Below are 27,505 nucleotides of genomic sequence, written 5' to 3' on the forward strand. Positions count from 1 at the left end.
GCTGAAGTAAGTTAACACGTGGCTGTGCACTGGATACTTGACTGTTTTAGTAATAAGTCAAAGATCTTTGCAGACCACAGGGTACATGCAAACTGAGAAAAAGAAGGGACGCTAATAAAATGGTATCGTATATTTAGTATATAGCCGAGTATACATGTTTTAAAAGTGAAATATGAATTCAGTCAAAATGATGCGCAAGCATAGATTAGTGCAAAGACTTCAAACTCAAAGGGCTTTTCAATTATTGTTTATTGGATATGTCTGGAGTTTGGTGTTGACCGTATGTGTACGTGTAGTGTGTTTGAAGCGTGCGTGTGTAGTGTGCGTGTATTGCATGCACGCCAAGAAACGCGTGCATGTGTTTTCTTCAAGTTTGAGTAAGTAAGGGACGTATAAAAGTATCATTACCATACACATCCGAATAATCCTTCTCTTTACCATTTAAATAAAAATACCACCTCATCCTTGCTGTCTATACACTTTTAACCACAATAAAATACATTGGTGAATTATGAAATATTTATTGACTTCAAAAGTTTTCATTAACACATTGTTATATGTAATACGCTTTTGGGTCGATGTGAGTACTTGCAGACGCTCCCTGCGACGAATGAACCGTCCCGTCATACCTCGCGTGGCCAACGGCTCTCAACCACCGAATGCTTGCTCGTTGAATCACCGTACTAACTCAGCTTGTTCAGCTCAATTTAGTGAGATCATTTGGAGCGAACCAGGTCGGACTATCTCATTTATCGCTCGCTATCAGACACACACACTTCCCCGGCCTTCTGTTAGTCTGACTGCGGCGGCAGAGCGTGCTTTCCTGGGCTCGCTGGCTGGGTTTGCTCGGGGAGGTAGAGTGGGAAGTAACGTTACGGAGCTGGTCCCGAGTGATGATGGAGCTAGAGTCGGCCAGTAATAGAGGCGAACTGGGAGCTGTGGGGGACTCGCTGCAGCCACAGACTCCCAGCAGGCACGAGAAGAGCCTGGGACTGCTCACGACCAAGTTTGTGACTTTACTACAGGAGGCGAAGGACGGAGTGCTGGATCTGAAAGCGGTGAGCATGCAGCCTAGTCTTTGTTGTTAGCTATAGCACATGTCATGTGTAGCCTGCCCGCTGTCGTTGGGTTACATACACTTTCGCTAGCTTGCCTGTTAGCATAGCCTAGCTGTGTGACAGGCTAATTTGAATGGGTGATACTTCTCTGCTTATGGCATTGCCGTTTTTATACATCTCTGATACGTGTGTCATGGTATTTGGCGTTTCGCAAAGTAGGGCTACAAACTGAACTTTGAGGACACGGGTCAACTTCTCAGTCTGTGCCCCCTGCAGATTCAAAGTTTAAAAAGTGGGTCAGCTTTTGTCGTTCCCTTCAAACTTAACGCTACTGCATCTTAACACATGAGCAATCCTTTTCTGATTGACGTCTTTGTCGATATGCATTCACTCAATTAGTTTCCAATTTAAGTCGTTTTAGCGATAATACAGTAGCTTCTAAACTACATTAATATGACATAAACTAACCTTAGCTGTGTTCTCCACCACAGTGAAAGCCACCATAGATAGATATTACATTAAATATTCCCAGTAAACCTTAGTGCAACAGTGTCCGAGTAGTGACTCGAAGTTGGGTTTTGGTGTAAACATTCAATAAGATAAATATGTTAAGAACAAATGGATTCTGGGGTCACTGTTTAGAAAGTGCCACTAACATGAATAAGCCGTGAACTCAAATGCCCTAAAATTGGGGTTACCCTGAAGCCCAGACTTAACAAAACATGTTCATAAACAGGTCTGGGACCACAGTGCCCCCCCACACAGCCTAAACTTATCAGCACCAGCCATGTGGTTATCTGAGTTTGTTAAGCACCAAGAGTTCGGGCCGGGAAGGAAGTTGAAACACTGCTGTCATACCCTGCGATGGCTGGTTGCAAGGCATTGAACCCGTTGGCACAGATACACAGCGGTCTCTTTGTCTGTGTTTTAAGTTATGAACCTACTGAAGGAGATGCTGCCTGTAATCTTGACTGTGTTTGATTGCGTTTGTCCTGACGTGCAGGCTGCAGACACCTTGGCAGTGCGGCAGAAACGACGGATCTATGATATCACCAATGTGTTGGAGGGAATCGGGCTGATCGAGAAGAAGTCCAAGAACAGCATCCAGTGGAAGTAAGCACACAGTTCATTTTTTATTCTCGAAATGTGGTAAGACTCTCCCTTAATTTTTAGAGGGAAAAACTGAATGAATACCAAAGTCAAAATGATAATTTTAATCGTAATTTTTAAAAAACCTTCACAACTTGCGTGTCAAAAGCTAATTGGATCAGTATTTCAGAGTGTTGACCTGACCTTCATCACAGCAAAGTGATTTTGCTTAGGTAATGAGAGAGCTGAACTATTTTAAACCATAACCACTGAACTTCTTTCAAGCGCTTCAATCCCTTACCACCACCACCTTTTTCATGTAACACATTCGAGCTACAGAGAAACGTATTCATCTGAGGATCACGGCACTAACTGTTGATCACTCACGTCATCCTTGTATTCACTCATGTTGACTTGCGTGTTATTCTGTGTGACAAACGTGCTCATGACTCAGTGACTGTACATCTCATGTGAGGGTCCCGGGACAAGAAGATGTCAAACGTGTACATATTGTAAAGCCCTCTGAGGCAAATTTGTAATTTGTGATTTTGGGCTATACAAAAATAAATTGAATTGAATTGAATCTCACTTGTAATGCTGGTTGTGCAGCTGAGAGTGTGACGCCACTTCACGCTTATTAGGATCTCAGTTGGCATGAAACTTTGTGGAACTGACCACAGACAATGCGTTACATTTGTCCCTTTCCTATACTAATGTGACACTCCTGCCACAGTATAATCATTGTATAACAATGCTATTACAAAATGATCACAACAATAGGAAAACACATGACTCCAACCTGCCTCACTAAATGGAAATGTAAGACTTTGGACAGGTATTGTTGTGGAACTTGTTCAACCACTTTATTAATTAATGACAAAAAACAAAAGCAATAGTTTAAGCTGTGTGGTAATTACAACATCTATCATAATTAATGCTCCCTGTCAATGCAGCTGTAGTCCTGATTCATTGTTTTGTCCATGCTCTAATACACGGCAGATTGATCAGTAGCCAGGAGAGACGTGAATCTGCAGAGCTGCATCACTAATGAAGCAGGCGGTTAATGAAAAACAACACGCATGCTCATGAGTGTGTGCATGCTGACTGTAGATGACCATGTACTGTATTTGTCTTTGTGTCTCAGGGGTGTAGGTCCAGGATGTAACACCAGAGAGATAGCCGATAAGCTCATTGATCTGAAGGCCGAGCTCGATGACCTGGCTCTCAGGGAAAACGAGCTGGACCAGCAGAGAGTCTGGGTCCAACAGAGCATCAAGAACGTCACAGACGACTCTAACAACAGCCCATATCCTTCACTGTGTGTGTGTGTGTGTGTGTGTGTCTGTGTGTGTGTGTGTGTGTGCCATGGTCGGTGGTGATTCAACAGGACAGTCTCATTCACCATGATTTCATTCGGTTGCATTCCTAAGTTTGTGGAGTTCCCTCCGAACAGATCTTAAGTATTCAGTAATTCAGATGTTTAGTGGCAGTGTGCAAAGGTGCACTGTTCGGATCATTGTGGAATAGGACCCTTAACACATTCATACTATGGCATATATAAAACATGAAGACCTCTGTGGAGCTTTCAAAGGTAATGGTTTCAGATGCTTAATGGTTCTCAACATTCTTCTGAGAGTCTCAAACACAGTTTCCATCCATCACTTGCCTGTCCTTCTTCCTCAGGTGACACTCTCCTAGCAATCCGTGCTCCCATTGGCACACAACTCGAGGTCCCCATACCTGAATCTGTAAGTCATGCGTGTCTTTTGTGCGTACTTCTAAGCTCCTTATGTCCAGCTACTGCTCCGTCTGAGACTGGGTTTGTGTGTTCTTATCCAGATCCTCAACGGACAGAGGAAATACCAGATCCGTCTCAAGAGTTCATCTGGACCCATCGAGGTTTTGCTGGTCAATAAGGACCCTTCCAGTGCCTCTCCTGTTGTTTTGCCCGTCCCTCCTCCAGATGACATCCTTCAAAACCTCCCAGCACCGACGCCTACCTCTCAGCCGCCCACTGCCGTCACACAGGTCCACACAGATGTCTGCTTTCTGCATGCAATCAGCTGTTTTTATGTGTTGATCAGGTTACTGTAAGACTGGATGTTCAGATGTCTTTCTTCATTGAAACAGTGATGAGGATTAGAAAAAGACATCGGTCCCAGGACCAATATTTATCATGGTTTTCCTCATGTTGTTAGAAATATTGTTCATAAATGCTCAATCGCCGTGAGAAAACGACTGAAACTTCTGGGTTTTTTTTGTATTTTTCAACGTACAATTTTTATTTTCTTCATCATGCAAAAATAAGATTTTCCTTTCTTTTTCTTTCCTTCATCTTTCCACCATCCAGGTCTCCAAAGCAGCTCCAGCAATGACTGCAAAAGCTGGTCCTGCCACGACAACAGCTGTAGCAGCCAACCTGACGGCCTCAGTGACGGGTACCAGTGTGCTGAAATATGCCCGTTTTCTTTTAGTCTTCAAGACTTCCCTACGTTATCAAACATATTTACATTTTACACTGAACTATTTGTGATGTTTGCTCAGCGTTATCGTATTTACTCTCGCTTTATTTCAGAAGTGACGAGCACCACGCAGCTCACCCCGACGACAGATACACATGCTGCTGTTACTCAGCAACTGCAGTCTTCTGCCTCGTTGGATGGATCTGCGTCCTCCTCGGCCTCGGCAGTATTTGAACCAATTAAGTCTGATCCGTCTGAATGTGAGTTTTTGCATGTTGCTGAACTCTTTGAACTTCTCTCTCACTCACTAAAATGCAGGTTTGGAAAGGTTAAAGGGATGATGATGCTAATATTTTACTTTTACATTGATAATCTCATTGACATATTGGTTATAAACCTTTTTCTTTACAAGCTTCTTTCAATGCAGGACAGCGCCATACTAAAAGGAAATTAGCCAAAATACAGACGCTCGGACCCTTAAGGACAAAAATGTCCTCATTAAAATCCATTAAAACCACAATTTATATCCCAAAGCCATCAGAGTATAACATCATATATTCTAACATATCAGGCTTTCAGTTTAGCACCCTGGCTTCAATATTGTAGTTTTTTGTTTTCTTCTTCAGATTGAACCATTTTCTCAGCTATTGCTGCTGTATTATGCATTTGAAGCAATGCATTGAAATCAATGTTATTGCTAATCATTGATATATCCCAGACATTGAAAGAAGTGTCCCCCGAGCATTTAGTAAACAGCTAATATTAAATTTTTGTGTATTTTTCATTAAAAAAAACAACAGTGGCGTTATGTTAACAAATTGACATTTAAAGGGTTAAAATTCAGAAACATAAATGAATATTTGTAAGTTATGATTAGGACTGATGTTAGTTAAAGAAATATACTCAATGAAAGTGGAAAATAATATCACTATCTCATTTCTGATGCTGCCATTTCTGTCCTCTAGGGACATCAGATCAACTTTCTGAAAGTGAAACTCAAGAGTTTAGTGTTTGTAGTGACTGACTGTACAGCTGCTTTTCTTCTAGTGCTGGACTTTCCCAAAGAGCTCTCTGAGATGTTTGATCCTACAAAAGGTAAACTCCTCCCGATTATTCCATAAATGACATATTCTTCCTCCTGTGATTATGCCGTAGTGTGTTCCACTTTCTCAGTGTCCTGCAGACTGATGGTTCTTCCCTCTCTCTCTAACAGAGATCATTAGTGGAGACCTGTTGGAGGACTTGATGTCTTCAGAAGGTACGCTTGTATGCAGAGTGTGACGTATATAACAAAGAGATTCTTTCATACATGTCAGCACGCCTCCTTTCACGCACCCCGGATGTCTCATCTCTTTGTCCGTCTCCTCTCCAGTGTTCTCGCCTCTCCTCCGTCTGTCCCCCCCACCCAGCGACCACGACTACATCTACAACCTGGACGAGACAGAGGGCCTCTGTGACCTCTTCGACGTGCCCATTCTCAATCTCTGACCCCTGCGATGGATGTCAAGAGTGGGAAACAGTTCCCCCAAACATGCCAGTTGATTCTCTCCCAAGGGTTCCCCCCCCCCCCTCACTGACGGTGGAGGTGCAGGGAAGCCAATATGATCTGACGAGCGTCTAAGGACACCTCCGCACTGACGCTGGACTCAGTCGGACAGTGTTCCATGTACACTGGCGAGAGCAAAACTTTTTACTTCATGCTTTTCCAAGGAAACCGAGTCAAAACAAATGACAAATAATTCTATTTTTTAGATTGCTATGTATGATAAAGAGTTGTGCGTGTGTGTGTGTGTGTGTGTGTGTGTGCGTGCGCGCGCCTGAGTTTTGTATTGACCGCTCTCTTAACTTGAGTCAGATTTCTCTGGGGGGGGGGTAAATCAAGAACCCCTTTTTCTATCAGGTAGAGAGACATTGGCAGATGAACAGAGCACAGCTTTTGTCACCTGGCAGCTGCTCATGCATGGCTGGAATTAGTCCAAACACAGCTGGTTAAATATGCACTGTCCTCATGTACATAGAGAATATATATTTTGTATTACCAGCAGACAAGCCTATTGTGTAATATTGAACTACATTTGTAATAATAGTTGGCGAATAAACAAAGGTTCCAGACTCAAATAGGCAGACTGTGTGAGTGAAGTGCTTTGTTTTGAGTCGTGGGCATTTGTCTCAATCAAACCCTTCAGTGTTGGAAGTGTCTGTGTGAACCAGGATCCTAATGTTGAGTTATTAAAGCCAATAAATGTGACACAAAGAGCCATGGACCAAAACAAGGGGTTGCGGGGGTTTAGACTTCTAGCTTTTTACATGAACGCTATTCAGGTCAACGCGGTGCTCATTAAAATGAAACAATGTGTCTCTGGCTCGTCGACACTGAGAGGTTTGATTCGAAAATATAAGCCGGCTTTCAGTTTCATTTTTGCCTCTGGACTTTTGAACCTTGCATATTTTTATTGGCTCTGATTATTTCATAACTTAACTGGAGTACATCAGAGGAATATCTCCCACCCCTCCCAAAAATGACCCCTGTGGCTTTTGTCTTTTAATTATGTGTGTATATGATTACCATTGTACTCGGTAGGGACTTTTATGTATTTTACTGAGTGAATATAGTCACGTTGTCATGGACAACGCTCCTGTTTTTGCTTGTTTGTATATTTGGTAAAGATCCCTATTCAGTAGTTTATTCCAAGTTCTTTCTGTTTCTCGTAAATGAAATACTGCCTGTCTCTCTGACTCTAATCATTCTCCCTCTGCAGGGGACAGGTGAGTAGCAGTTCAGGATGAGTTGTCACGAGTCAAACTGAAAGTACGATATCAACATTATTCATATTGCTGCAATGCTTCTTCATTTTGTGTGATAATGCCCTGGATTAAGTGTATGTGCTGTTTGTATCCGGCTCTACCGCTTGTATAGGATGGCGTTTATTTTTTATACCTGATAGATATATTACTACTGCTACCTATTTTGGGGCGACACTTAACTGTGTTTGCAATTCATCCACACAACCTTCTGCTTTGTCTAAGCCTCCTGTCTCATTGTTGCACTTTACATCACTGTGGTCTGATTGGTTGTTACTCATCCACTCCCAGTCAGTAAGAAGTCCTCTTGGTTCAACTGTGTTATGAGTTTCTTCAATGGAGTATAGCTGGGCAGTACTGCTGTGAATGAATCATGTCTGTGTGTGTGTGTGTGATGGCATGAGAGACTCAATCCTACAGACTGTTTTAACAGGTTCACTATTGCTAAGCTATAGCTGCATCAAATGAAACGAAATAAAAACTTTGGTATTCTTCATGTATTGTCTGGTTATCAATTTAAGTAGCGTGCCGCATTGTTTGCGTGTGTCATCATAGCATGTATGCAGACTGTAAGTTCAGTTTGAGAATTGTGAGATGACTCTCGGATATGTTGTTGGTGTGAGCTAGGGTTGTTGTTGTTAAAAACAACCTAGATTTAATCGGTAGACAAAGTCGCATAGCTAGCTTTGTGAGCTCTTAATAATAGAACCGTTATGAAGGAAAAATGATTCTGGGATTAGGATGTGTGATGCCTTTTAACTCCATTGGCCGACATTTAGCTAAATCATGGAGTGTAGCGTTATTCGCCTTTAAAGCGTCATCTGTTTATGATGCGAGAGGATGCATTAATTACACCCATTTGATCAGAAAAGTACATGTCTTTATGGGGTGTCTTGATGGCCTCGGATGCTAAAAATATATATAACTAAAAATAAAGGTATAGAGAAGAGACCTTACAGAGCAGAAATGTAGTCCATGGTTGAGCCACTAACAATAAGCCATAGGGCCCCCAGCTGCCCATTTGTTTACATGTAACAATAATGATAAACAATAGCTGTATCGACCTATAGTATTGCCATAGCAGCTATTTTTTTTATGTATACAGTATATAAACAGCAGGGGGCAGCTGTAACCTGCCGCATCCGACCCGGAACTTTGATTTAGTTCATCTACTTCTTGGAAATTTGAAAGAAAAAATGGTCTAGCTCAGCATAAACTCCAGCGGCATTTAAACTGTTTGCATTGTGGTTCTTTCAAAGTAAAAGTGCTGTATCGCTCGATGACTTAAAGTAACACACTGACATGTTTGAAGGTGAAATCTGACACTGGCACAGTTGAGAGGGAATTAGATGTAATGGAATAAGTAAATAGTGACACTTCAGCCCATGGACCGTTTTCGTATAATAGCATGACATAACGTATGTTTTACGATAATACGATGGACAGGATGGGTTTTATTTTGAAAGTCATAACCGGAAACCTTTATCTAAATCTGGCTAACTTGCCTCATACTTTGGATTGAACGAATCCAACCAACCCGGAACTTTTAGATCAACTAATCACTCCTGAAAACGTATTGCAAGGAGTTTCCTCCAGTGTTTCTGAGCAGTTTAAATGTTACTCTGAGTGAAGACACTTCAGCGGACTACGGTAGTTCCTTCCGAGGGGAAAAGCGGACAGTTGCAAATGCTTCTCGCTCCGACTGCGGCGGTTCCTGTGGGACATTAACCCTCGACTTGTCTTTTCAAACCAGGTAGGACCAGGACAAAAAAAAAACCACAGCCGCAAAAGTTACATTTATTTGTGTAAAGTAGAGCTATACTATTGTCATGAATAAGACCAGTTGTATGTTTTATTATGTTTTTTTCTTTTTATAAATACAAAGCAAGCAAGTCATTAAATTCCAGTAGAAGCATGAAGTCAGTCTTTCTCTATATTATTCTTGTATTTGAGATGTATGAAGTTCATGTCGTGTGTGCGTGTCCGTGTGTGGAAGGAACCCTGTCAGGTTAGGAATTTCAGGCAGCTGAGAGCTTCCCCCTTCACACACACACACACGCACACACACACACACACACACACACGCACACACACACACACACACACACCCATGGGTGGGGGGTGTCTGTCAGTCCAGGGGTTCTGAGACACGCTCGTGAGTCAGCAGGCTAACAAAGGGTCTGGGTGTGCTGGTGGCTTTCAGCTGAATCACAGTACTGAATCACAGTTCCTATAGAAGACTATGGGCACTGACAGCTGCTGAACATTGGGGAGATTTTAATCGTAACACCCCTGTAAAGTTTAGTTCATTTCCCCTGTGATAACTTTCATTACTGTGATGAAATATTAACACAATAACAGTGTGTCATCAGTCTGTTTATGATATTTTACTGTGTGCGTCCTGATAGTATTGTATTTATTTCCCCTTAAGAATATATTAACTTAACTGTGACATGTTAAGAAAAACTGATACAACTTAATAAGACTGTAACTGACAGTTGTTATATTTATTTATTCTGCCAACTATTTTATTGATTAATCAATCGACATTTTGGTCTATAAGCTGTCAGAAAATACAGAAAAATGCCCGTTCGTGATTAGTCCTTAGTGATGCCTTCATAATACGTTGCGTTGTCCGAACCCAGAACTAAAAGCAAATATATTGCATTTAATGTCATAGAAAACTGAGAAAACTAGCAAATATTCACATTAAAGAAAATTGATTCCGATTTTTTTTTTATCAAGAAAATTGAAGTAATTGCCAGTACATTTCTTAAGATGAGTAGCATTGAGGATTAACGCCTTAACTTCCCTTCTGTTTAAAACAGAAGGCCTCTATGTACTTACTTCAGGGGACATCACAAACGTGCATCGACAGGCACAGACAGACACACCTGAGCGTCTCCCCCGTCTCTTCTGCTTCGTTTAAAAAGGGGAAGCAGTCGACGAGACTCATGAGCAGAGGTGACTGTTGCTCGGGAGTGAGAGCAGTCGTCAGTTACTCATAAGGGCGGTGGTTCGATCTCTGGCCCTTGCCGAAGTGTCCCTGGACAACATGCTGAACCCCAAATTGTGCGAGTGTGGGTGTGAATGTTTCATGAGTATTCTCTCAGACTAGAAAAGCACAACATGAATGCAGTCCACTTACCATTTAATATTTACATTCTGGCTGGGAATGTTGAGTGTCACAGGAGGCCTGCAGCATGTACGGACAGGTCATGATGATGTAGACGAATCCAAGCTGCTAGACGGTCTGAACTGAATGTTTTCGCTCTCTCCTCTGACTGGTCTTGACCTTTTACAATTCCCTTTCTGGACAAAAGTCTACGGACGCTTTCTGTTCAACAAGTGTAAGTGGCTACATGAGGGACATTTGTCCATCAGCCCTTTCCCCCGATGTAGTTCTGTGCGATGGCACTAGAGAGTGTGTGTTCTGTGGAGACACCTGCAGTTTCAGGAAACCCGATACATATTCTTGCCATACTTTTTTTACAACAGTGTTTTTAGAATCCCACAGATCAGCTAAACCCTGTCATTGCCGTTGTAGCCTAAATGTCACTGTGCACAAAGTGCACCTCTTCTTTCACTCTTTGTAGTGCAGCCAGAGCACTAATTAGGGTTTCAGCTAATAAACACATGGGCTTAGTTTCCCATTCATCATTCAGTTGAGCTGAAACCTCACAGGCAGTGTTTGCTGTTGCAAAGACATGGCATGCCGTTACCCTTGAATTTGCTGACTCATAAGCTGCCTTAGAACAATTCACAGTTGGAGGGAAGTCGACCTTCAGCACCAGTGTAATGTTTTCAGCACCCCAGTCCATATCTATAAGTGATCCAACACCAAACCAGACCAGGACCGCCGCCTCAGTCCACCCTGCTATGATTGCCTTATTTATCAGGAAGGATGCTGCCTCTGTGGCGAGTGACGTGCGGTTGTTTTGACAGAAGTGTTGCTCTGAAACCTGCGAGAGCTTTGAGGCTGGAGCGACGGTATGTGAACTGTCCCAGAGATGGGGAAGAGGGTGCGGGTCATTAATCACAGCAAACACAAGCAGGCACAAGCTCGACCGATTTGCTTTCATCGAGAGCTCATGAATGTACGGAAGAATTTAGATCCAATTGTGTTGTTTCGATGTCTGAGAGACGAGGAAGGACGAGGAAGAGGGGGGGGAGGGTTGGAAGCACAACTGCCTCTTCTGTATCCTCTGGGAATGCTGTCTGAAGGCTGGGGAGGAAGTGTGTGTGTGTGTGTGTGTGTGTGTGTGTGTGTGTGTGTGTGTGTGTGTGTGTGTGTGTGTGTGTGTGTGTGTGTGTGTGTGTGTGTGTGTGTGTGTGTGTGAGAGAGAGTGTGTGAGAAGTGGAAAGGGGAGAAGAAAAAGTGAACAATCCGTAGTGCGTGTTCAGACAGTATTCAGCCCTCTCAGCTGTCCTCATTGCACCATGAACACACAGTGAAAGAGGAACACAGTTCCGTACGACCTCATAGTGAAAATGATAGTTGCATCGACCGCCGTCAGCCATTCGTGAGACGCCTGACGGCGCGCTTCGGTCAACTTCACAGAGAGACTGCTCTCGGGCTGGTTAGCTGTTACTTGATCACTTTTTAAATCACTGAATTCATAATCAGTTTGACACAACAGCAATGGCCCACGAGAAGAGTCATTCAAATCCATCAACTGCAGTTGAGACTTGGTCCACATTTTTGTATCTTTATGAAATGAACAATGAGGTCACTGTGAAATATATAGTCTTTTTTTTTTTTACAGGTTGCCGGTAGTAGTGAGTATATTATGTATGAAACGTGATGACGCACTTGATTTTGACGCTTTCATCTCTTTTATTATCAACAGCTAGAGAGTGGTGGAGGTGAGAGGTGCCAACATGCCTCAACAGAAGGACATAGTGAAGATAGCCATCCAGATGCCTGGGGCCTACCCCCAGCTCATACAACTGGACCAGGTAACACACACACACACACACACACACACCTACACACACACACACACACACACACACACACACACACACACACACACACACACACACACACACACACACACACACACACACACACACACACACACACACACACACACACACACACACACACACACACACACACACACACACACACACACACACACACACACACACACACACACACACACACACACTCACACACACACACACATGAACCTTGACTCATGCATGTGTATAGACTGATGTGACCTCAAAATAGTTTTTTTTAATGTTGAAACTATTATAACCAAACTGCACATATGCACTAAAACAATAAATCAGATATTTCCTCATTGTTTTAGAAGAAAACAGAGGCGTCGACCAAATTCAGACAATGCTTTTTATCTGAACAAACCTTTTTCTTCTTTCTGAGATGGTTCTGTGATTTGATCAATCGCGTCACAATGTGTATGAAGAAGATCAACACGCGTGTGTTCATTGGAACAGTGGAAACAGAAAGACAAAGAAGATGATCTCGGTGCGATAACCCGTTTGGGTGGCTGTGGTCAGAGGGTTATTATCGCCACTTCCTTACCAGCGTGGTTTGTGCTGCAGCACGGCATATTAAAAATGGCCTCAGCCGCTGCCACGTCTGGTGAATATAATAACCGTCTGTGATGTCATTGACTGGCAGTTTTAACATTTTATTTTCGGTCACTGTCCTTTCTGCTTTTTACTTCTCAAACTGTGGTTCAATATAAGATAAACAAGTTGTTATTATATAAACATGAATAAATAGCACTGAACTGTGCAGAGTATTACAGGACTTCCTTTTGTAGTTTCATATTTTGAAATGGGAAATCATTTTTTTAATTCAAATCCATTTTTATTTTATAACGTCCCTCTTTCACGACGGTGGTGATGTCACCAGGTTCCTTAATTTTCTGCCAATCACAGGCCACCTTCCTCTCAAACAAGCCAGCTCAACAACTGCGACCCGATTTAGCCGGTTAGCTTCTCGTGAGTACAGCAGCATGCCTCAATTCACGATTTGATTTTTTGATAATTTCTTCAATTATTTTGAAGTTATCAGTAACGCGGGAGGCTATCGAATGTTTGATTCATCACACACCCCCGTTTATGTTTATATTGTTGCCTCTGATTATTTGATATTGAACACTTTGGGGCTTCATGCACATCCGCTGGTTTTGTTTTCTCAGCTGTTACTAGATGACATTGTCGGGGAGTTTTCCATGTTGTTTCTCAGAAGCTATGGGGAAGTTGCACTTCTTTGTCCGAGACACTCCGCATGAGAAGTAGTTTGAACTGTATCCCAGACAGCAGGGGTGTGTCTCTCACAATCACACGCTCTACATCACTTGAGGAGGTTTGAACCGAGTGAGAATGGATTCAACAGGTACTCGCTGGAACAGCTGGAGAATGCAACACAACTGGAGAGAACACAGATCCCAGGTGGACACACTTTTCAAGCCCCGATACCTTCATCGATATTTCTGTTATTTTTTGTTGTAATAATCCGAACAGCAGCACAACAACTACACATTCAAAAGTGTTTGTCGTTCACAACCAATACGATCAGCCCAGAAGAATCCCCCAACGTTTTCTCATTGGCCCAGCCGTCTTCACCAAACACATTTTGATTGGTTGACCTTCTTGGCTGCCACTAATAACAGAGCAGCCGCTGGGTCTACCGCAGAACCCTGAGACATTTTGATTGGTTGACCGCGGGACTGACCACTAATGGCAGGATCGCTGAGAGCCAGACATGGAAGTAGTCTGGCTTTTATTTACTATCACAGAGGGATCTGGGGCACGAGGGTGACATAGTTCGTAAAGTGTTGGGGAGCTCTTAGGTTTCCTCTTCTCAGCAGTCGAGGTTTGCAGCCGGCGAGAATAGTTGTGGTACTGTGATCCCATCATGGCGTGTCAGTGCTGAAGCGTGTATTCAGCTCCCTGACAGAGACAATAGTCTATAACCTGTGGTTACCACCCACATGTATGCAGCAGGTGTGAGTGTTTCTTTATGTTGCGTGAATGTGTTTGCGTTGGTATGAATCTGACTACGTGCTGTTTATGTCTTTGTACAGAAAAAGCCTCTGTCTGCTGTAATAAAGGAAGTGTGTGATGGGTAAGTTGATGCTGTCTTTGTGGTAATGTTTGATATCATTATCATTGAACTGTATTTATTACCGTGATAGTTGCGTAATATCAGCTTGTGTGTGTGTGTGTGTGTAGCTGGAATCTCCCAGGTCCTGACAACCACGCTCTGCAGTACGCGGATGGAGTGCATACGTACATCACTGAATCGGTGAGTGACATCAACTGTACGTACGAATCAATACAAATATTCATCTACACCGGGGAGTCGGCCTGGTGACGGTTTGAGCAGCAGGTCTGAGGCTTCAGATGTTTTCTACGTTGAAGACGAGAAATGTTGTAAATCTCTGTTTGAGTTGTCGGAGCACGGCAATGAATCTGCGAATCGCATTCTTGAGTGAGCACTTCTGTCCGCTTCTGTGAGCATTTCTCTCGAGTCCAGAAGTACATGAAGTGACTTGACCCAGAACTCGTCCCATGCCACACAACGTCATCCTGGGAGAGAGGCAGAGGAAAGCAGCTGGACATACGCCGGGCATCTTGTTGCCAAGTGACTTTTTTGAAAAGGTTGCCACTGAAGGCCCTCCCCCTCTTTGGGCTGAAGGCCGGCCTGCAGAAGTCATCACAATGCCGTCCGATAGATGCAGAGAAAAAGACGTTTTATTCATTGTGTGTTCAAAATGTTCCTTTCATGTTACGGCCTGTATCTAAACCCTTCCAGCCACGGACGGGGGTGAAAATTGCTTCAGCTAGATGCACTAAACGCATTACATCTCATCTCTTGTATGTCCTCTCGCTATGTAGAGATCTGTATTGTCAGCGTTAGATAAACTCTTATAATAAGGGTAAAGTAGGATAAATGCATTGTTATTCAAAAGAATGCTGGATCAGCAGGCCAATCACATCAGTCCCTCTGCTAACAGAGCTGGTTATCTTTCTGCTGCTCACACACACACACACACACACACACACACACACACACACACACACACACACACACACACACACACACACACACACACAACAGTTTTGAGCTAAGTGTACTAAGTGTCAGTACTAATTACTGGTGCTTTCTCTGCATACTATATTTATCCAAGTGTGGCTCTCTGTATGGGCTACTGTGTGTGTGTGTGTGTGTGTGTGTGTGTGTGTGTGTGTGTGTGTGTGTGTAGGTCTCTGTACTGTTTATGTCTGTGTGTAGCTAGTTTATTTGTATCCATGCGTGTCTGACTTTCACTACCTTGAGGTGTTTATGTCACTTTACATACCAGAGTTTATTTTTCAACAGCTTTTAAATACTCTTTCCTGTGCATGCATGTGTGTGTCTGTTTTGTGTGTGTGTGTGTAGAATCGTCTGGACATTAAGAACGGCTGCATTCTGCGTCTGACCAAGGCACCGGTGAGTCTGCATCAACCAGGCTCTCAGCCTCTCTTTCACCTCCCTCCTCTCACATTCCTCCTCACACCCCTCTGTCTCTCACTGGCTCTTCACTGTCATTTACACACACTGCACGCACAAAATGTACAGAATCAGCTGCACGAACCATGAACAGAATAAGTCATTATTCTGTTACTATGACGAGCAGCTGAGTGCAACAATATGAAATGAGTAACTAGACAAGGACACAAGTGTTGAGTATGGCGTGTGCGTGAACATGTGTTTTGTTGATGCTGGTGAACGCAGGGCCGCTGTGCGGAAGACCTGCACAAGGGCATCCAGAGCTCGGACTCGGGCGTGCGCTGCGATTCGCTGAAGGACCTGGCGAGCGTTTCCACAGACGTGACCTTCGCTCAGGAGTTCATCAGTCGAGACGGACATCTCTTATTGGTCAAAATAGTAGAGGACGCTAACGAGTTAGTACTGTGTGTGTGTGTGTGTGTGTCTGTGCTTTCATTTCTCCAATGGCGGGGGGTAGAATGTTGTTCCTCAGATAGATATCAGTGGTTCTTGCACACGTCGCAGCATATCTTGCTGAGCTCAACATGTATCGACTGTATTCTGCAGAAAGAAGTGTTTCTTCCTAATTCGTTCCAGACTCTCTCTCTCTCTCTCTTCCAATTTGGGTTAAAGCCTATTGGTTTATACATTTTTGAGCAGTTTCCATGATCATATCAAACACTTGACAAACTCCACCGTAGCATTTAGAGGCAGCACGGTGAGCTGCATCCTGAGGTGCTCTGTCACATGATGGAAATGTTTTTGATTGCGTTGTGATAAATACAAAGATTCCACGCAAGCGGTCCATCTGAAAGCGCTTTGCCAGCGTAAGTGTCCGAGTGCATAATATTTCTTTGTGTGTCTTGTCTGCGTCATTAAGGGACAATATGATAATGACCCACACGCTGACTGGCTTCATGGAACTGATGGATCATGGGATAGTTTCATGGGAGAACCTGTCATCTGTCTTCATCAAGAAGGTGCTGTATCTTGTGCTCTCTATCTGTTGTATTGCAGCTGCACTCTTTCTTACTCTTCCTACCTTCTGTCTTCCTTCTCTCCTTCCCTTCCTTTTTTTTCCCGGTCCTGTCAGATTGCTAGCTTTGTCAACACCAAGCTGACCGACGCGTCAATACAGCTGGTGTCCTTGGCCATCCTAGAGAACATGGTGCAGAGCAGCCACGGCCTTTTCCTGCAGGTCAAACAGGAAGTCACAATGGAGCGGCTCATCGCTCACCTCCAGGTGTAAGTGAGATACGGTCCGACTCTTAGAAGCCGATCATAAATTAAATGAAACCTTGAATAAATGCAGCCAAACCTGCTGGAGGATATCTACGAATATTTCCTCTTTCCAAATGTGTCACGTGTTCCAGCTTCTATTTTGATCAAAGCTATAACGTTGGTTCTTAGACATGAAATCTGGAGGCAACAGGTAAAAGAGTTTAGTAATGTAAGCGTTCAGGTTTCCATTTGTAGTCTGACTATTTGTTGTACAAGTAGAATTGACCAATCACGTTGGAGCGGGCTTTGGTTGCATGCAGGTACACTGTTTGGAGAAAAAGAGGCGGAACGCATTGGCCGAAAAACCAAAGCACTTTCAGTGGCAGATAGTGGGAGAAACTAAAGACAGATGGGGAAAAAAAATTACATTTAAAATGTTCAGTATCTGCTATTCAGCAAAGGGAGAGTTACAAATCTGTGATGCAATGAAGCGGCAGCCTGCTCTTTGGAACAGGAAGTTTTTAAATATGTTTGAAAAACAACTAGTGCAGACAATACTATTGTCTCTGCCATTTCTCACACCAGAATTTCACAGTTAGTACAGTTAATGCTGAATGTATTGATGTGAGAATTGAAACCTTTAAAACATCCTTTTGATCTCAACCTGTTTCCCTTACTGAGCGCACCTTTTCGTGCCGCAGTGGAGCGTCTAAATTATACGTTTGTCTCACTTTCGCTTTTCTTCTCCTCTCTGACCACTTTCAGGACGAACCAGCAGATACAGACCAAAGCTATGGCTCTCCTCATGGCACTACTACAAACAGCCGGGGACTCAGACAGACAGGTGCTGCTGCCGCCTGCTGCTTACTTTCTAACGCACTTTCATCCACTTCCTCTTCTCGTAGCTAGTAAAGCTTCCGAGCATGCAGACATGTAGGTATTTGGTCAGTTTCAGCTTCCAGACAGCGGCGCCTGCAGCTGTTAATCGGTACGCACTGAGCATACTTTAACTCGGCTGATGTTTTTTTACGTTCAGTCATCATTACTCTTTAGTATGTCACATGCGTGTAGTGATGGGAAGCTTCTGTATCCAAGGCTGAAAGTGTCATGCACGTTCAGGCCATTATTGTACATGGGAGTCAGACTCCTGCTGACGTCACTTCTTACGGACAGCCGGAAAGGACCCATCCGTCTCGTTCTGTCTGGTCATCTGAGCTCTCCGACACAAAGTCGAGGCTTTCTCTCCCGCTGTTCAGTTCCTGGTCCTCTCTCATTGTACGGAAACAGTTCCCTCATTCAGCCCTCTGTCTCCCTTTCTGCTCAGACTCTCTTTGTTACCGACACGCAGACTCACACTTCCTCACTTTTAACAGTGAGTCAACAAATCCACCCTTCTTATCAGCTTCTCAAGTAAGCCCTGAGCAGAACGAGGCCGGCCTACAGATGGGTGTACCAGCAAGTGATGCTTTTGTCACTGAGGTCAAAGTCCCACACACTAACCCTTGTCCCCACCCACTAATCCGCAACTGACACCATGTCGCCACCCCTCGTTAGAAACATGTCACTGCACCCCAGTAACGCGTTGTTCTCGTCATGCTCACGTTGCTCCCTTTGTCTTCTGTTTTCCAGGATATTTTTGCGTTCATGAATAAGAGGAATCTCCGGCAGTACATTTATAAAGTAAATGACCTCTTTATTTACATTTCACATAGCTTTCTGTATCTCAGTGATAACATGATGAAAGATGACCTCATTGTTGTGCAGAGGAATGTCAGCAAAGCAACATCTCTGGCCTGTTGAAGAAATGTGTGTACTTGTTGCAGAACATCATCCATAGTTCTGGTTCAGTCCAGGACGAGATGGCCCACTACCTCTATATCCTACAGTCTGTTACCTTAAATCACCTGGAGGCCCGCATGAGGACTCCTATGGACTGTTACAGCCAGGTGAGCTCCGACATCAGGAGTTTAATAGACAAAATATGTAACATTCTTAGTTGTAATGGTCAGAAACACCAGATGAAGAGCGCGTGCACGACGGTCACTACACAGAGATGTGCACTCAGCGTCCATCTCCGGAAAGTACACATCCATGTTGTATCTGCCTCTCCCCCTGCAGGAGCAGAGAGATATCCTTCACGGCTTGCGGCAGACAGCATTTGAGACCGAGACCGAGAACAGTCTGAGCAACGAGAGACGACGCTCGCTCTGCGCCAAAGAGTTCAAGAAGTTGGGCTTCTCTGTGAGTGACTGCCGTCAGAAGTTGTTCTGTTCTGTATCTATTCACTTTCGTCGTTGTCAAAGCTCCTGGTTAAAGTACCTTTCATCTTCATATCGCTGTGATTGATGTTGATTCTTTTTTAAAATCATCATAGAACAACAGTAACCCTGGTCAGGACTTGGTGCGAACGCCTCCTGGTCTTCTTGCTTTGGACACCATGTTTTATTTTGCTGCACGCTATCCTGATGCCTACAGCAGGGTGAGCATTAGTCATCTGCTTGTAATTGAACCGTTTAAAAAGCTAATGATGTGGCACAAGAAAGCATTTCTCATTTTACCTGATCTCATGTTTCAGTTGTCTTAATACATTATGAAAAGAACAAATGTTATGTAACTGTTGTTTCTGTGTGAGTTCTACGACAGAGGCTTCACATTGTGACCAGCTAAAACTGAATTTGTTACGTGAACAATAACATTTTAATTGTCTCCCAGTTTGTCCTGGAGAACAGCAGCAGGGAAGACAAACACGAGTGTCCGTTTGCCAGGAGCAGCATCCAGCTCACACTCATCCTGTGTGAAATCCTTCGTATCGGCGAGCCCCGTAAGTTGCCCTCCAGTCTACAGTGTTAGTGCCGTGACCGGCTCTACAGCTGACAATCTTGTATTGTTTTTGCTTTTGTTCTCCGTCTTATCTGTCCCTTGTCTTTGTGAACAGCCTCAGAGACGGGATGTGCCTACCACCCCATCTTCTTCAGTCAGGATCGGCTGATGGAGGAGCTTTTCTGTGGCTGCATTCAGCTGATCAACAAGACCTGGAAGGAGATGAGAGCCACACAGGAGGACTTTGACAAGGTACAATAGCATGGCATGTTTGTCTTCGTAGGGCGAGCAAGAGAAATGGTGCCATGCAGTGAGATTTTGACCAGTCAGTTCTAGCTTCAAACGTAACCGGCTTTCTTTTCACTTGAAAACAACGGTTCAACCTTTTGGGAAATGCATTTAGAGTTTGAAGAAAAGAGCAATATTCTTCTCATGTCTGTCCGGTAAATATGAAGCTTGAGCCAGCAGCTGGTTAGCTTAGCTTAGCAGTACTAAGTCTCTGACCTTTTACACAGAGCCAGGCTAGATGTCTCCCTGTGTCCAGTCTTTGCAGTGCTCTCCTGATAGCCATAAAACATTGTGACCCTTTGACCTGTCGGGAGCGGGCCAGTGTGCTGAGCGCCAACCCAGCTGACCGGCCTTTTGTTTTTGACCACGGCCCCCTACCCAGGGTGCTTTTGGGGCAAGGACAAAGGGGCATTAGGTGGACAAAGAGAAGCGTGGTGGGCGGCAGAAACAGAGGGAGCAGGAAACAAGAAAAACAAAGCGCTCAGGGCATGAGCAGCAATTACTCAACAACAGATGGAACGTAAAATTCTGGAAACAATGTGAGAGGGTTGGACTGGAGGGAGCGGAGGAGGAGTGGTGGTATATGTAAATTTCGGTTTCGTTACCTAGTGAGTTACTTGGAAGTATTGGTGTTTGTGTGAGAGAGACTGCCACAAACAAACGCACAATCCTTCAGTTCAATCACAAGAATGTATTTGCGTGGCTCAATACATCCCCTGTGTTATCGGTCATCCTCCACACACAGACACACACACGAACATTTGGCAGGCATGCATATGCTGCAGGGTTTCAGGGAACGGAGACAGCGGCCATCGTCGCTCCTATTGGCCAGTTGAGCTAAATGACAGAGTGGCTGGGCGGGGGATGTGGGTAGGAGGTGCGTTTGTGCATGTGTGTGACAGTATCAGGGTGTCTGTTTACAAAACACCCACACTGGGAGGCCTGCACCTCTCCTGTCATGTAGGTGACCTCTGTCTCTCGCTCCCTCACCGTCACCGCTCGTCATCCCCGTCACATTTCTCTGATCGTTGACGACGGGTGCAATTCGAAGTTGGGATTGAAATATAGTCCGCACTGAAGGAGGAAAGATGGAGGTAAGGTGGTTTTTAAGTATTGTTTCCTGGTTGGAATGCGTCAAGCAAGATGATTTCATTGGGAAGTCGATATCAAATGTTCCCAGTGCAATTTCTCATCCATACTCCGAGGCTGAACAGGTGAGACTTAACAGCAGAACTGATTCACAGCATGAGAGTTCAGATGACACAACAGTGTGAAGCAGCTGTCTCAGGTTTGTGTCATGTGAAAGTTGTTGGACAGTGAGGTTGTTTTGGCTCGGGGGGGCTGGAGTCACAGGGTGAAACTCTAGCTGCTTGTTTTGTGTCCCTGCGTGTTCACACAATATAAAATGACGGTCTGGATTCCACCAGCTGCTGCCAGACGGACAGACTCGCTCGCTCTCTGTCGTCGTGAACAGCTCGGTCACATTAAAGCTTGTGTCAGATTTAATAAGCGCCACCAGATATCTCTTGCCATTTCTGCTTTGGGTTTTGGATTAAATGTTTGTGCATTGCTTGTAACCGAATGCTTTGTCGTAGCAAACGGTTATTTGTGTCATGGGACATGCCGTGTGGAGAGAAGTCTGGACAGTGCTGCAGCGACTGGGTCAATTTACACTTTAGTCACTAATTGATCACAATCCGTCGAATTGTGAACAGGAATGATGTAGGTCAGCAGAGTGTGTGTGTCAGATAAAGCGAGATCAGGACAAATAGTGCTGGAGTCAGCTTATTCTCTGGGGCGCTATAGATTTCTATATAGACGCTCTACTATTTACAACTGATGCACGTATACTGAAGGGGGGGGGGATTATGGCCACAGTAGAGGAAACGGGAAACTTCCTGAAGTGGGTTTTAAAGGTAAAAGGTAATAGTTAGGGGCTTTTATGTTGTCACCCAAAATGTCTTATATAAAATACTCAAAGGTGTATTCGGCCTTTGCTGTGTTGCTGTGATTTGGTTGGTAGGAGGGAAATTCTTAATTCCTTGGTCACTACTTTGTCCTTGCTGTTCATGTTTTAGTTTTTTTTGTGTAACATGGCTTCACACAAAGCAGAAGTTCACCGGAACTTCTGCAAACTTCAGCATGGAAGTTACTTCTTGGCCATGCAAACAGTGTATTCATCAATGAATGCCTGGTGATGGAGATTGTGACTTGTGGTTGAAAGCTCTGAAAAAGATAGTAAGTGAACCTTTGACGTTGAGTATTTTGTCACAAATTCTGCAAACTACCGGTAGTCTGTGTCGAGAGCAAACTACAAAAAAAAGGCAAGACAATCAAATTGAACTGAAAAAACAGAGGAATACAGATGATGGCCTCATCGTCTGAATTTATACATTGCTCCTTTCTGCTGCTGACTTCTGATGATGTGGACACGTTATGTCTATCTCACCTAACGTCATACAGAAGCTCTCTTTTTGAAAGCCACTACAACCCAAAGGAATCTCTGAAACAAGGAAGTTGTTTCTGGGGGAGAGCTGCATAGAACACAGTCCATATGATTACAAATCAAGTAAACAAAACTAAAAATGGCTTCCCAAGGCCTTCACTTGTCACTCATCCCTCCCAGCTGTCAAAGGAGGCAGTACGCAGTCATCCAGCCGACACATGACTGCACAGTGTCTAACACGTCTCCATGTCTCCATCCTCAGGTGATGCAGGTGGTGAGGGAGCAGATCACCAGGACGCTGTCCAGTAAGCCAACCTCCCTGGAGCTCTTCAAGAACAAAGTCAATGCCCTCAACTACAGCGAGATCCTCAAGCTGCGGCAGACAGAGCGGCTGCACCAAGAAGAGACTCTTGCTGCACCCGTGCTGTGAGTAGCAGGATGTCTAAAGATCCGATACCAGCCTCTGATCAAACCATTTACATGTGCAGCTTTTTTGTTTTCTTTTTTGCTTACGTTGTTTCAGCTGCATGGCAGAAAATGTCAGGTTGGGTCTGCCGTTGTATATTTTGGTTTCAATGGTCTTCTGATGCAGGCTTTGTGTCTTATGCGGATTTCTTGCAGCTATTTTGGCTCCATGGTCCGAGAGAAAAATGACAATCAATGGGTTCCAATTCTTGTAATTTGAGGGGATGCTAATAGCATGTGACGAAGCATTTTGTTGAGCGTGTGTGTGTGTGTGTGTGTGTGTGTGTGTGTGTGTGTGTGTCTGTGGTGTGTGTGTGTGTGTCTTTCCAGTGAGCTCAAAGAGCGCCTGAAGCCAGAGCTGCTTGAGTTGATCCGCCAGCAGAGACTCAACAGGCTGTGTCAAGGAACAATGTTCAGGAAGATTAGCAGCCGACGCAGACAGGGTGAGAAAACACACACACTTAAAAAACAGTCAACTGTGTCTTGTTCTTGTAACATCTCTGATTGTCTGTATTTCCCAGATAAATTGTGGTACTGCCGCTTGTCCCCCAATCACAAAATGCTTCACTACGGTGATGTGGAGGAAGACACTGACAGTCCCACCATTGAAACGCTGCAGAAGAAGAGTGAGTTGAAGCTTTCCTCCTGTGGCTTTGCATATGTAAAGATTTACAACGTTTATGTATTTAGATGATAAAATGTATTTGAGTTTGCCTTCTCTGTTTATCTCTCTTTTTCTCTCTATTTTCCTCCTCGTTCAGTCCCAGTAGCAGATATCAAAGGCTTGCTGACGGGAAAAGACTGTCCCCACATGAAGGACAACAAGGGCAAACAGAACAAGGTCAGCAGCACTCCTTGTCTCATATGCTCCTGCTCATTACGCTCGCATCTCACTGTGTTTGTTTGTGCGTCCCTCGCTGCAGGAGGTGCTGGACCTGGCATTTAGCATCACATACGACGTAGAAGAGGACAGCCTGAACTTCGTCGCCCCCTCCAGAACAGATGTGAGTCTCTGAAATGTCCTCTCTTCTGTGTGCATTATAATGTAGAGTAAGTAATATGAACAGTATACTCACTGGCTCTCCCGCTCTCTGTCAGTTCTGCCTGTGGACAGATGGACTGAGCGTTCTCCTGGGCCGGGAGATGAGTAGTGAATCCATGCGCAGCGAGCTGGAGATCCTGCTCTCGATGGAGATTAAGCTCCGCCTCCTGGACCTCGAGAACGTTCCCATCCCCGACAGTGCACCGGTCGTGCCCAAACCGCCGAGCAACTACAACTTCTGCTACGACTTCAGCCAGACTGAGCAGTAGAGTGTGTGCATTCGCTGCAGTGCAACTAGCACGTGTGAATGTGTAAATATATGTGTGTGTGTGTGTGTGTGTGTGTGTGGCTGAAATAAGTGGTGCGTGTGTGTTGAGATCTGACCTGTGCATCCATGCACTTATTCCTATAACACAGATTTATTTTGATTTGTAATCATCATTTTATAATTCTGAATCTATCTTAACTGAACTATGTGTGATACATTGAATATACCTTTGTGTGCGAGGTTGGTTTTTACTGGTCGAGGCAATAGATGCTTTGATCTTTGTCTCAAATGCAAGTTGTGCTCATTTGTTAAATTCTTGTATTTTCTTCTCTTTTCAGTTTTTTTTTTTTTCAATGGGCACCAGCTAGAACACAGTGTTTTCTAAAGATATGGTACATGTCATTTATTTCCAGCACAAGACAAATACAGTATGTTTTTCATGTTGGACAGTATTTTGCTTAAACATACTTAATAGAGGTACTGACCGTGGTACGGATCCCAGAGGCTCAACATGATTACTATTGAGCAGAGACGCTCTGTACGACTTTTTATTCTATTATAGTGATGCAGATCTACACTAGGTACCAAGCCGACCTTCTGTTTTTGGCTTTAGTTTTTAACAATAAGAAACTACCTTTTACAACAATCAACAGTTTTATAATAAGAACAAATTGTGACATGTGTTCTGAACGAGCAATCCTCCCTGTATATCTGCATGAGACAGTTTCAGGATCACTGATTGCATACGGATTGATTTTATACGATGATTTGATGATACTATGATGGCGGCAGCCTGCTCAGTCACAGTTTGCTACACTCTGACTCACAAAGCACTCAATGGTGACACTCGAAGCAGCTATAACTGACACAGGTCCACAGGACATCACCTGGTGTGCTTTTGTCACAAAGCCACGCAAATACATTCTTGTGATTGAACTGAAGGATTGTGCGTTTGTTTGTGGCAGTCTCTCTCACACAAACACCAATACTTCCAATTAACTCACTAGGTAACGAAACCGAAATTTACATATACCACCACTCCTCCTCCGCTCCCTCCAGTCCAACCCTCTCACATTGTTTCCAGAATTTTACGTTCCATCTGTTGTTGAGTAATTGCTGCTCATGCCCTGAGCAAAGTCTCGTGTATCCTCTGCAGTGCATTCCTGACACGCTGTGATAATCTCCACTTTGAATCACACACTTTGAGTGACTTCACAATAATAAACAGTTTGATTTATACTGAGAAAGAAAAAGACAAGCGTGTGTGTTTTACTCGAGGCACAGCAGCCGAGGTTTTATAATGAGGGCTATAATCTGTAAAACACAACTAATCAATGAAACAAAGCCATTTCAGGCATAAATAACCTCGCAGTGAAACCGTGGAACCTGTAATCACCATTTAACAAGTTGAAATGTTGTATTGACTCTTCAGAGGTATTTCAACAGGTAAGAAGGACTGGAATGGGCAATAATGTAGGTTACAGAGCATATATATATATATATATATCCATATACATATATACCCACTCTCCAATAAGATCTTCCACAAACTTTTTACATACTGTACTGATTTTTTTCGACATACTGTACTATAACTATTTAATGACTTCCCGAATGATAAATTAGTTTTATATATGTTGAATGTTGAGAAAGACATTATTTTGAACATATTATATTGTGATTCTTTAGACATCTCTGAACTCTGAGAATTTATTCTTGACTCATTGATTTTCTTTTTGGAGTAGTATAATGGTGAGTAATGTTTTGAAGAGATGGGACATGTTGGATTTTAAGCTTTGAATCTGAGAGTACCAGTTTATGAGACATCTGTTCTACCAGGTGAACTAATGTCTACAGTGACTACTGGGAATATTTTGGGTGCCTAACTACAGTAATAGTGTTATGGTATGACTTTATTTGACAAACTACGCAATGACATTTTTACAACTCTTTTAATAATATGACTTTTTCATGACTTTTTCTCGACATACTATAGGCTACTATGACTTTTTACAAAATGCTAGATGACAACTTTACGATTTTTACTGTGACTTATTTATGACTTTTTATTGACTTACTATAATATGGCTTTTTTACGACTTTTTTCCACATTCTATAGTACACCTTTTTCATTCCTTTTTTTTAAACACTATAATATGACAACTTTACGCCTTTTTTCAACATGCCATACTGACTGATCTGTGCTTTTTAGAATATGAGTGATAAATAATGTGTAGGTTATCCTTTGTGCACTTGGATAGTATTGTAAGGCGTACACCAGGGCGTGGAGAGCAATCCATGGATATATATATATATACCTGTGTATATATCGTTCTTATTCCTTTTTTTTTACACATTTGATTTGGCTTCTGTAATGTACCGGTAACAGTGTTTTATCTGTGTTGGCTACAATGTTTATTTTTGCCTAACCACCAAGGCCTAGGAGAACAAATGTCAAAAGCCAAAACTCTTGTTCACTATTGTGTTGTGTGTGATTTGAATAAATATCTGAGATTCAATTTTCATTTTTGTTTTCCTTTTGTATTTATGCTGATGTAACTATTTATACATTAATGTTACATCACTGTAGCTTACATATTATGAAAGAGCCGTTTGTCCTAAACAAAGAGATGTAATTAACATGATTGTGCATAACAGTGTTGAGATTATACATGAATTATTACAAAAGGAGACCAGGCGGACCAAAAATAGGAAATATTGCTTTGAACTCAAAGGATTGTAAAACCAACATGAAGCGTCTCAGTATGGAGTCAGTCTTGCCTAAGATATAAATATAGGTATGGAAGTTGGAATGGTGTATGTGTCATTTTGTATTTATTTTAATATAGTATAGTTCTATAAGTTGCAGGAAATTAAATAGAGGATGTATGGAGAGTATGTAAATGAGAATAACTTGAAAACTAAAAATAATTTTAAAAATCTGTTCGAGATACAATTTTAAATATTGTTCGGGTTTAATGGTGTTATATTTTTGTATACTTTGACATATTAACTTTAAAAAAAAATAC

At 43.1% G+C, this 27,505-nt stretch overlaps 2 protein-coding genes across 2 annotated transcripts; both read left to right on the plus strand.

Moving 5' to 3' along the window:
• Positions 1-693: 693 nt before the first annotated feature.
• On the plus strand, positions 694-7,825 carry e2f4 (E2F transcription factor 4). Its single transcript, XM_079277108.1, has 11 exons — positions 694-1,058; positions 2,062-2,171; positions 3,292-3,452; positions 3,694-3,738; positions 3,831-3,895; positions 3,987-4,175; positions 4,498-4,585; positions 4,723-4,869; positions 5,657-5,704; positions 5,823-5,867; positions 5,982-7,825. The coding sequence occupies exons 1-11, from the start codon at positions 894-896 to the stop codon at positions 6,095-6,097; spliced, it is 1,179 nt and encodes a 392-aa protein (XP_079133234.1). The 5' UTR covers positions 694-893; the 3' UTR covers positions 6,098-7,825.
• A 1,201-nt stretch (positions 7,826-9,026) lies between these two features.
• elmo3 (engulfment and cell motility 3) lies at positions 9,027-27,336 on the plus strand. The gene is made up of 21 exons (XM_079267471.1): positions 9,027-9,164; positions 12,262-12,370; positions 14,479-14,519; positions 14,627-14,699; positions 15,837-15,887; positions 16,173-16,342; positions 16,807-16,906; positions 17,020-17,171; positions 17,913-17,991; positions 18,777-18,827; positions 18,971-19,093; positions 19,266-19,388; positions 19,522-19,626; positions 19,860-19,968; positions 20,083-20,219; positions 22,964-23,127; positions 23,497-23,609; positions 23,688-23,792; positions 23,928-24,007; positions 24,090-24,170; positions 24,265-27,336. The coding sequence occupies exons 2-21, from the start codon at positions 12,293-12,295 to the stop codon at positions 24,475-24,477; spliced, it is 2,148 nt and encodes a 715-aa protein (XP_079123597.1). The 5' UTR covers positions 9,027-9,164; positions 12,262-12,292; the 3' UTR covers positions 24,478-27,336.
• Positions 27,337-27,505: the final 169 nt, after the last annotated feature.

This window comes from Melanostigma gelatinosum, assembly GCF_949748355.1.
Source record: "Melanostigma gelatinosum genome assembly, chromosome: 1".
In the NCBI taxonomy this organism is placed as follows: Eukaryota; Metazoa; Chordata; class Actinopteri; order Perciformes; family Zoarcidae; genus Melanostigma; species Melanostigma gelatinosum.